The sequence below is a fragment of the Schistocerca nitens genome, chromosome 1 (assembly GCF_023898315.1).
Source record: "Schistocerca nitens isolate TAMUIC-IGC-003100 chromosome 1, iqSchNite1.1, whole genome shotgun sequence".
In the NCBI taxonomy this organism is placed as follows: Eukaryota; Metazoa; Arthropoda; class Insecta; order Orthoptera; family Acrididae; genus Schistocerca; species Schistocerca nitens.
In genome coordinates this window covers 428,751,345-428,763,639 of record NC_064614.1, presented here as the reverse complement: position 1 = coordinate 428,763,639, position 12,295 = coordinate 428,751,345, and the positions used below count along the sequence as shown (strand labels likewise).

The 12,295-nt window shown below is 36.1% G+C and overlaps 1 protein-coding gene across 1 annotated transcript in view; it reads left to right on the top strand.

Annotated features, from left to right (window-relative positions):
• LOC126251973 (cilia- and flagella-associated protein 251-like) overlaps window positions 1-12,295 on the top strand; it is a 65,487-nt gene that overhangs the window by 27,395 nt on the left and 25,797 nt on the right. The window contains exon 2 of the mRNA XM_049952779.1: window positions 11,347-11,498. Within this exon, the coding sequence (XP_049808736.1) occupies window positions 11,347-11,498 (152 nt within the window). The remainder of the gene's footprint in view (window positions 1-11,346; window positions 11,499-12,295) is intronic.

Below are 12,295 nucleotides of genomic sequence, written 5' to 3'. Positions count from 1 at the left end.
AATTACTATCTGAGATTCATATGCCTGGTCACTTGGGAGATTTTCTGGTGTAATTATTTGTCTGTTTAAAATACGACTCACATATTTTGGTCTTTATATGCTTAGACAGCTATGTTTGTCTATCACCCAACATCAGCATTTCACAAATTGTATACATGAATGTTACTATCATATTGTCCGCCCCCAGTAGCTGAGTGGTCAGCACGACAGACTGTCAATCCTAAGGGCCCGGGTTTGATTCCCGGCTGGGTCAGAGATTTTCTCTGCTCAGGGACTGGGTGTTGTGTTGTCCTAATCATTATAATTTCACCCCCATTGACGCGCAAGTTGCCGAAGTGGCATCAAATCGGAAGACTTGCACCAGGCGAGCAGTCTACCTGACGGGAGGCCCTCATCACACAACATTATTATTATACCTTTATATTCTTTGTCAATTGAAAATACCTTTTTGTGTACACCTATGAGAAGATTATACAAGAAGACTGATTGGCAATCTAAACTGTACCTGAGGGTTGTAGTCCAAACTGTCTTGAAATGCTGGTGTTTGTAGTTTCTGCTCCATACATTATTATTCATTTTTACTATGTACTACTTATTTTATGTAACTACTGAACTACAATGAGTTGTCACTAAATTGTTGATCCAGGGGTGCGTAAGGAGATGGATGAGAGGAGGTGGTTGAGACTTTTCTGGATAACCTAAATTGTACCTGATTACTACTGTGCAATTCACTGACTGCACTCATTGTCAGAAAATATGGCTTCACATGACTGATAAATTCACTTTTAATGAATTAACAGGTACTGATAAATAAACAACAAAACACACCAATTCTGTCTATAATTCAAAACTATGTTACCTGTAAATGTACATACACTTTGAGGTCTGTAGAGTAACCAAGACTGAAACAAAACAATGCTTTGATGTAAGATGGCGTCAAGGAAACAGTGTAGTGACACAGTGCTTGTTTCAAAAAGTCAAAAGTTTAACAGTTCATTGTGTAAGAAGTGCAAAAACCATATTATCAAAGACATATTGTGTGTAATCTGAAATTTCTGGCTATATGAAAAAAGTGCAGAAGTGACATTACAATTCATAAAGGACAACTGTCCTTGGACATGCCGTGACTGTTTACACAGAGAAACGGCAGAATTACGAAGTGCAGTGAATTCAAAAGATGAAATTATAAAACTACTGCAGAGCGACATAGAAACAATAAAGAAGTGTCAGCTCTAAAGGAAATAAATGCCAATCTAGTAACTGAATCAAAGTCATGTGCCTGCAAAGAAAGAGAACCAACCCATGTGATTGTGACAATAAACAAATAGTAGGCTGTGTATCCGACAAGAAGACGACAAATGAAGCACTAGTCAGGAAATCTCGAAATACAAATGGAAGACAGTAAATTATAGTAAAAAGAAAAACAAGGTTGATACAGAAGCAAAAAAAACGTGATGAAAGCATACGACCTAAAAAATATCTGATAACAGGCAACTCACTGTTAAAATGTATAGTAGTACCAGACTGCAAATTCGATGTTCGTCCTGGAATTAGAACTTACCAACTCAGTAAACATATTACAAGCATTTCAACAGCAAAACAGGATGTGGGAACCAATGCTGCGGAAGGCAGACATCACAAAGGCGCTTTCATTCATGTTGGGACGAATTATATTTGAAATAGTAGCGAAGAAGAACTTATCAACAAAGCCAGAAACCTGATTTGTTTGGCAAAAAGTTCTTATCCATCCTCAAAAATAATAATTAGTGTCATTGTAAATAGGAGGTCGGTAAGTGAAAAGTACATTTTCAAAATAAACAGTGGTGTGCGAAAGCAGTGCAACAGACTTGGAGCAATATTCATCGATCCTAATAAATTTTTAAATGATAAATGTCTAGGGAGGGATGGTTTTCATTCGAACAGACTAGGCTCTGCAGCTTTAAGTAAAATTTATATGGATGTCTGCAAAATCATAAACTAGGGAAAGTAATATATCCTGATGGGCATAGTAAACAATTTAAACAGAAAAATGTCAACATTTCTGCACCTCAGACATCACAAAGTTGTGAAAATGCAGTTTTTTGGAAGGAACGTCCTGAAGAAACAAAAAACAAAACAGGTGACAAAGTGTTACATCAAAACATTCAGTACCTAAGCAAAAACTGCATACAATTACAGTAAGCACTAAGTGAAGAAAATGCAGGTGTAGTCATTCTTACAGAATATGGATTGTCTAATACTTTAATTACAATGACTAAATTCGACAATTATACTCTGAGTAGTAATTTCTGTCGAACAGAACATAAAGGGGGGGAGGGGGGCGGGGTGTTGCCATATATTGTAAAGATTGTCTACATGTCACAAAACTGGATTTTATCACAGAACTTAGTGTGGAAATTACATTTGAAATTTCAGCACTAACGCTGTTGGTAAACAAAGTGCCCCCGATTGTTATAGGTCTGTACAGATCTCCTAGTAGTATTTGGACAATTTCTTACAAAACATGGAAAAAATGATAGAAATTGTATGTAATAAATATAAGAACATAGGTATTGTTATAGCTGGTGATTTTAATATAGATTCCTTAAAGTATACTAAATATTATGAAAAAGTAAATGATATTCTGTGCAGCTATAATTTGTCAGACAGAGTTAATGGGCCAACCAGACTAACTAAAGACTCCTCTAGCTGTATAGATCACCTTTACACCAACTTAGATAACTGCAGAGTTGACATAATAAACCTTCACCTCTCTGATCATCTTTGCCAGGCAATGGAAATACTGAATATGTATGATTCACAAAGTACATATGAGACAATGGAGATAAGATGTACAAATGAAAAATGTTTAGAGAAGTTGGAGTCCGCACTGCAGTCTGAGACATGGAATGACATATATTTTGCAGAAAATGTTGCAGACAAATGGAATAACTTTTATAACACTTTCTTTGCCCATTTCAATATAACATGTCCAGTTACTTTCAGAAAGAAATATACTCAAAACCGTATAAGACTTCCTTCAGAAGCAAAACAGCTGAAGAAGAAAATGTTTATTACCTGTAAAATATATCAAGAGTTCCCAGACACATCAACTAGAGACAACTACAAAACATCTCGAAAAGCCTATAAACAAGCACGGAATGTATACACAAAGGAAATTATACAGCAAAAAATTGCTACCTGAAATAACATAAGCATATCAGTATGGAACTGTGTAAATGAGAGAATCAGCAGAAAACCAAAGCCTAGTGTCAACAATATCCAATTAGTGACTGATAATGTAAATATTTCAGATCCATATATGATCAGCAATGTTTTTAATACCCACTTTATAAATTCAGGTAACATGTGTGTGACCTCTGACACTGATGATTACAGAAATCCTCACCAGGTACAAAAACCAGTGTTTATGTATGAAACTGATACAGCTGAAGTAGAGGAAATCATAAATAAAATGCAAATCAAATTCTCTACAGGATGGGATGAAATCTCCTCCATTATATTAAAATGATGTAAACATTCACTCATACCTGTTCTGGTCCACCTCTTCAATGAAAGTTGGAATGAAGGTGTATTTCCATCTGAATTGAACTATACAATGGTCAAGCCATTGCACAAAAAAGGTAGTATCGACAAAGTCAGAAACTACCGACCAATCCTAAGTAAAGTATTATAAAAGGTTATTTCACTATGGTTAGAAAACTTTCTTGTCAAAGAAAAAGTGCTACGAGAAACCCAAAATGGTTTTAGGAAAGGTTATTCAACATCATCTGCCATATGTGATGTAGTACATACGATACTTATGAAATTAGATGAAAAAGAAAGGGTGGCATGTTTGTTCCTAGATTTATCACATGCATTCGACACAGTATCTCATGAGCTGATACTTGAGAAACTGGAAACTTATGGTATGAGAGGAATAGCCAAAAGTCTCATACAGTCATACCTACAAGACAGATATCAGGTCACACAAGTCACACACAAAGTGGGCAACGTTACTAAGAAGTACAACTCCAGTCCAGCTATAGTAAAGTATGGTGTGCCCCAAGGGTCAGTTCTGGGCCCTTTATTGTTCATACTACGTATATGTTAATGATCTGCCCACAGAACACAACAGCAAGATACTTAACTATGTGTATGACACAACCGTTGTTAACCACACACAAGATGAAATGCAATGGAGTGTTGTGTCTGATGATGGCACAGAAATAAAACTGAAAGATGAAACTTCCTTCCTTGGTGTAATGTTAGATCAGCATCCCTCTTGGGAGCATCATATCGATTTCTTATGACAAAAACTAAGCAAATCAATTTATGCAATGTGGACAATGTCACAATTTCTTAAATATGAGCAAATGAGTATAATCTACTATGCTTTAGTGTATCTATACCTCATATATGGAATTGTAGTATAGGGATGTGCTGCTGCCAAGCATGTAAATAGGGTATTCATTGTTGAAAAAAAGGCAGTTAGGATCGTGTGTAAGCTTAGATATAATGAGTCCTGCAAAGCAATTTTCAAAATTAAGAAACCACTAACACACCCATCACTAGATACCAGTATCTATAAAACTGTTCAGCTGATGCTAAAATACAAGCAGTAGAATCATCTAAATAGGGAAGTACACATGTACAATACTAGGAGGGACGATGATTATCACCTGGAAAGAAATAATACAAAAAGTGCAGACATGAGCCCCTATTACATGAGGATCAAATTTTATAACAAACTTCCAAAAAAATTAAAAATCTTAAGTGGACGCTGCTTTGAAATTGCCTTGAAGGAGTTCCTCAGCAATAAGTGTTTTTATAGTATTAAGGAATTCCTCTCAGAGGAGTAGTATACTTTCATTTGTATAAATAGTATTTACATGTACCAAAAAAATTAAAAAACTTAAGTGGAAGCTGCTTTGAAATTGCCTTGAAGGAGTTCCTCAGCAATAAGTGTTTTTATAGTATTAATGAATTCCTCTCAGAGGAGTAGAATACTTTCATTTTTATAAATAGTATTTACGTGTACCATAAAAGCAACATAAGATTTTATCTGTAGGCCTATTGTATATAATCATTTCCCACAATGTTATAAGGGGAAATGATCAATGTGTAAACCATCCAAAACAAATCCTTGTATTTGTCCATGGAGAATAAATAAATAAATTTATACCCATTTTATGTTCAGCTAATAAGATACGAAATCCTCACATGCAATGTAAATAATGTATTATTACCAAAAAGCAATTTTTTTAAAGTTTTAATTCAGTGTTGTATAGTACTTTTCATTTGATATGATCATGGAACAGATATATGAGTAATCTGGACTATGTTTGTTAACTTATCACCTCAACTATAACTATCATTTGAGGTCCTTGATTTGCAGGCTTATTCAGAAGGTTCTCTAGATTATCAATTGCATTGCTACTGGTATGTAGTCTCATTGTGGTTATGTTTTTTTTTTTTTTTATTAGTACACTTACTTTGTATGATTGGTGATGAAAATATGTATATTCTTGCTTTGGAAAAGAAGGCATGATGGATTATCGTTGATTTGTTGACACTGCGTATTGTACTTGTGATTGTACCCAGTATGACTCTATATTTTGTGCCTGTCATTGCACCCAATATGACACCAGAAATCATTAGGAAGAAGTGACAAGGATGGAAAGATAACTACAACAAATATATGTACTTTTTCATCTTTGATGGACATAATTGCTATATACAAGGTCTTGAACTTTTACCGAACTTTTATCAGGAGAAAAGGAAAAAATTGGTTCTATATTGCAAAACTAAACACTGTACATTATAAAAAGCATTATTTATATACTTGTAAATATTCTCATGCAACTAACTAACTGTATGAAGGGAAATGCATCAATAGTACTGGGTCAGGAAGTAAGTGATTTTACCTTTAATGTACAATGTAATTTGAACAGATGTTTATCATTTTATCTTTATGCAGTTCATTATATGTTCTCTACTTGAAGTTTCTCATTGTGATTTTTTGAGGAGTAAATGATATGTTAGAGGAGACAGATACCTGGTGCTATGAAAGAAAAGAAACTGTATTGAAGAGGAGTCTACTCTGAATGATAGACTGTCGAAAAACGTTAAAGCCATGCATGTATAAAATACATTATTCTTTGCAGATTTAATGTAAAACTAAGATGTTCATTACTAAGTAACTGTGTAATACTTTTCACATCATTTCTTTGGACAGAGTGTCCCATGTATCTTGACCTCCCTAAATAACTGTTTGTCTAGGTGCAAATTACAAAATATTTCAAGCAAATGTTCTTTAGCCATCAGGGGACATCAATCAGCATGATTGCCTTCATTGTAGCTTTGTTTTTAACAAATATATGAACAGTGGTATGACTTTTTTAAATGGCACCCTGTATTTTTTATTTGGTAATTCATTTCCTCTCCTAAAGATCTATTCAAAAAATGTATCACAGTGTACCATTCACTGAAACAAAATGTCATTACTTACATAACAAAACATTGACTATGAGCCTGGGATCACAAACTCATCCAAATGCTGGAGTTGTCAGAAAACAAATGAAAACCAAGTAAAAACATAACACAAAATCGACTTTGACTCTCCTGTACCATTGCCCACGAGTAGAAGATTCAAAGGTGCTCAAAGTGGTGACCCTGGACACTGATACACTGGTGGTCTCTTTGAATGAAAGAATTACAAGCAAACATGATACGTTCCTGCATGTCCTCTGGAGTTGTTGGAATATCGTGATAGACAATGTCTTTAATGCATCCCCAAAGAAAAAAGTCAAGAGAATTTAAATCAGGAGACCTAGCAGGCCAAGTAACTGTTCCTCCTTGAGCAATCCATCTGGCAAGATACCTTTGGTTCAGAACACGATGTGCACGCAAGGCATCATAATATGCTGGACATCCATCGTGTCGATACCATATAGGCATTCTGGTTCTTAGCAGCACTTCACCCAGAAGAGAAGGAAAAATTCTACTGAGGAAGTTGGCGTACACTATACCATTTAGACTAACATTGATGAAATAAGGGCCAATAATTGTAGTACCAAGCATCCCATACCAGACATCAACTATCAATTGACACTGATGTTCCACCTGTCTAAGCCATCGTGGGTTGCAGCTGGACCAATAATGCATGTATCTTGTATTTACCTGCCCTTTGTTTGGGAAGGAAAATTCATCGGAAAACAGAACATTGGAGAAGAAGTTTGGGTTGGCGAGGATTTGCTGCAGTACCCACTGACAGAACTGTACACGATTCTGGAAATCATTCCCATGCAGTTCTTGATGTAGGTGTACATGGTAAGGATGGAACTGGTGACGTGTAAGAATATGATGTACACTGGTTTTAGGAATGCCAATCTCGTGTTCAAGCTGTCATGTGCTAACATGTGGATTCATACCAACGGAAGCGAGAACAGTAACTTCAGCAGCTTCATCTGTGCGAGTACTATGATGATTGCATTGTCGTAGGTTGAAACTTCCCATTTCCTGAAGCATCATAACAAGATGAAAAAACATCCGTCGGGAAGGTGGGTTCTTGTCAGCATATCACTCTCTGTACAGTTCCGCTGCCTGTGTAGCATTTTGTCTACCTTCAACAACAACAATAAAAGAAATGTTATGTTGATGCGGTTTGTAGGAAGGACAGCCTTACTGTATGCCTACACTACACAACAGTATTTAAAAGGACTAAAGTACTGTACTAAATGTCCTCATACATAAGAAAACAGTATTTCAATTATTGTTCTGCTAACTTACATTTCCCATAGATGAGTAGCATTTCTACCTTGTCTTTGTTGATGTACATTCTACTCACCACAACTCTTCAGTTGACAATGGTTGACAGAATGACGGGTGTGCATTCTACTTATGTTTACATTTGTCCTCTGTCAACATCAGCACGTGGATGTGTTCCATAACCCCGAGTACCTGCACTAAGCGCTGGGAGCGTCAATGTCTATATTGTGTTATGTAATTAATAACACTGTTTTAGTGAATGGCACACTGTGATACATGTTTTAATATGTCTTTAGGAGAGGAAATTAACAACCAAATAAAAAATGCAGGGTGCCATTTAAAAAAGTCATACCGCTGTTCATATCTTTGTAAAAAAACAAAGCTACAATGAAGGCAAACATGCTGTCCCCCTGATGGCAAAAGAACCTTTGTTGAAACATTTTGTATTTTGAAACTTCCTGGCAGATTAAAACTGTGTGCCTGACCGAGACTCGAACTCGGGACCTTTGCCTTTCGCGGGCAAGTGCTCTACCATCTGAGCTACCGAAGCATGACTCACACCTGCTCCTCACAGCTTTACTTCTGCAAGTATCTCGTCTCCTACCTTCCAAACTTTACAGAAGCTCTCCTGCAAACCTTGCAGAACTAGCACTCCTGAAAGAAAGGATACTGCAGAGACATGGCTTAGCCACAGCCTGGGGGATGTTTCCAGAATGAGATTTTCACTCTGCAGCAGAGTGTGCGTTGATATGAAACTTCCTGGCAGATTAAAACTGTGTGCCTGACCGAGACTTGAATTCGGGACCTTTGCCTTTCGCGGGCAAGTGCTCTACCATCTGAGCTACCGATACACGACTCACGCCCGGTCCTCACAGCTTTACTTCTGCTAGTATCTCGTCTCCTACCTTCCAAACTTTACAGAAGCTCTCCTGCAAACCTTGCAGAACTAGCACTCCTGAAAGAAATGATACTGCGGAGACATTGCTTAGCCACAGCCTGGGGGATGTTTCCAGAATGAGATTTTCACTCTGCAGCGGAGTGTGCGCTGATATGAAACTTCCTGGCAGATTAAAACTGTGTGCCCGACCGAGACTCGAACTCGGGACCTTTGCCTTTCGGGGGATTTTGTATTTTGCATCTGGACAAACAGTTATTTAGGATGGTCAAGATAAATGGGACACCCTGAATACACATATGTTCACAAATTTTATTGTGTCTCAGAATTATTATTCCCTATTAGCTCTCTGTTACACAAATTGCCTGGAAGAGTCTTACACATTCTGGCAATGTGCAATACTCTTCAGGGGGTATTGAAGCATAACAGACCAGAATGGAAAGCATATTCAATTGATCATTACCACAACTCTTAGTTCACTAAGGGCTAGCCACTACCCAAATTCAAATACTGTTTTAAGAATGTAATGTATCTATTTTGTTTATTACTTAAGTATGCCATTTACATCAGATGCAAACATTCCAAATTAGACAAATAACAAAATAATCATAATTTCAGAAACATCAACCAAAGTAGTCATCTCCACCCAGTGGATAATGTAATGTGTAAATGATTGTAAATTACTAACATATCACAAACCCATCAAACTCAGTCAACTGTTAGCAACAACTAAAACTTTTATATTTTGTTTTAATCAACATATAATGAAAACTTATTGTATCCAGTTGCTCATTTTTGTTTATTGAACAAAATTCATAAAGCATTGTTTACTATAGTATAATAACTAATATTACCCATCTTTATAAACTTCATATATATCAAATTTTACTGATATTCAAAAATTATGTGAGTTTAATGAAATAACAAAACCTAGCATATGTAAACAAATTGTCAAAAGTTACTTTCTGTGTAAAATACAAAATTACTCTAATGTTATCTCAAAGGTCTGTTAAAATGTATGTCAAAAATATGATAGGAACACTGAATTTAATTTTGTTATTGTGTAATTAATGAAATTGTCAGATCATTGTTAATTCTGCTTATCAGATGTAAAAACAAAATTTATCATTGTTTCTTGGCTAATTTGTTTCTGTGAAACACATAGTAATGTTTATACTGTTGCTTCCCATGTCAGATTGACTTGATGAGATACTTTTCAGTTGTAATTACTGAAAACTGTAAAATCAACAATTGGGTAATTGTTTAAAAGTGTATATAAGGATGTGTCCAGAATGAGATTTTCACTCTGCAGCGGAGTGTGTGCTGATATGAAACTTCCTGGCAGATTAAAACTGTGTGCCCGACCGAGACTCGAGGCAAAGGTCCCGAGTTCGAGTCTCGGTCGGGCACACAGTTTTAATCTGCCAGGAAGTTTCATAAGGATGTTTGTTGGGAAGTTTGAAGTTCACTATTGGGCTGTTATTTACAATGGACCATCTGTGTTGCTCTGAGTTATAAAATATCTTTAAAAATGTTTAAATGTGGTCAAGCCATATTGCACACCGAGGGTAATTCTGCCAAACCTACTCTTGTCAAGATCACCAGGTACTGAATAAGAAGTTAAGTATTTTTTAATGATGCTCATACAAACCATATAATTTTGACAAGACATTTTCAGCAAGTTTGTATCAACTCATTCCTAATAATTTTTAAAAAAAGTTACGTCTCAGTTTCCTGGAGAAGGCAAAAAACAGTAATTTGTCTCTTTCCACCTTCGTATTATAACACAATCACTGCTTCAAGCCTTAGACCATGGCAGGTCATATCTATGTTGCCTGTGGAGAGCCCAGTGCCCAGTTTTTGCATCTCAAAAGGAAAGCCTGGTCAAGCGATTGGCATTGACCCATGGCCCATCTGGTGTACCCTTCTGAGAGTTCACTTGGGGATTCTCCCTCTATCTGGCTAAGGACCCTTGCTGCTCACCCAAGGGCTGGCAGCTCATTTCAGAGTGCTTCCAGATGGCTTCATACTTATACACACCATGCAAATCCAAATAAAAATGTGCATTAAGATAATTACCTATTCACCATCACTTCTTGGTGTTGATTAATTAATCCAATCTAATGGGTCTTTATATTTTGATTTTATACTAGGTATGGAACAGCTTTGAAAAAATGATCACATAACACAGGATTGTTCAGTCCCATATAAATTTTGTATTTTATTGCATTTTTGAAGAACACCAGTTCTCACCTATATATGTCATAATATAATAATACCAGAGCAGGAAAGTTGCTACTCATCATATAGCAGAGATGCTATATACACACTCACATGCACACTCACGCGAATGCAACTTGCACACATGTCTGCAGTCTCAGAGAACTGAAACTACATGGCTGTGTCAGAGAGCTCTGCAGTCTCAGAGAGCTGAAACTACACTGCAGTGTCTGTGTGTCTACTGCTGACAAAGGCCTTAATGGCCAAAAGCTATGATTGTGTGAATCTTTTTATTGTGCCTATCGCAACTCATCATTTCCGCTGTATGGTGAGTAGCAACTTTCCTTCTCTGGTATTGTTACATTCCATCCTGGATTTTCCATTATTTGATTTATGTCATAATATAAATTTTTATAACTATCTGATGTCACTTTTATGAAATTAACTCAGGTTACAACTTTGTTACTTATTTTGATTTCCAGGTGAAGGTCTGTCTGTTAATGAGATACATGAATATCTCAGAGTGTTGTGGCATCAGAAGTGTCCCCCAATGACAGAACTCTCACATTCGGACATTTCAATCACAGAAACAACCCACCAGACAACGGACACAGCTGTTGTAGAAATTCCAGAGGTAAACTACGTATAAAACTCTTGTGACAGATTTATATGTAATTATCTTTTATTTTTGTCTGACTTTGATGATTTTATTTCAACACTGTTCTTTCAAGTACATTAATGCATGTCATAAAAAAGAGAAAAAAATTAGTAGCAATTGTGGTAGTGTCAAGTTATAATTTCCACCTCTCTCTCTCTCTCTCTCTCTCTCTCTCTCTCTCTCTCTCTCTCTCTCTCTCTCTCTCTGATAGAGTGAAGTGTGGTCCACATTTTTACCCTTAGCAGTTCTGTACAAAGTCTGACTAAAATCTCAGTATGTTCTCTTCATAGTTTGTATTAACAGTAGCTTTTTCTGAAGTTGGCCATGATGGACTCCTTATTTACCTGAACATAGTTTTTATATACATATGTCATAATGTATATTTCTATGAATACAGGGACATAAATTCCTGTTAACACTAAAAACTTGGCAGTAGTTAAGCTCATAATTCTAGTTGCTTCAATTAACAGTTACCTACATTGTTTCACATAAAAGACCATATAAATTTGTGAGAGAAAGTCATATACACTGACCTCAGTGTGACAAATTATCAAAAACAACTGTATTCATTGCCTGACTTATTTTAAATATTACAAAATGATATCCTTCTAACTCACAGACAGTATCCTCAAATTTACTCTATATTCCTTCACATATATAGGTGAACTCATTATCTTACAATTTTGTAACATTCTCCTTGCTGAAAAACTCATCTTTATTCTGTTCTTCATAAGAAAGAACTACACAGTCATTGGACTGTAGAGAGAATACAG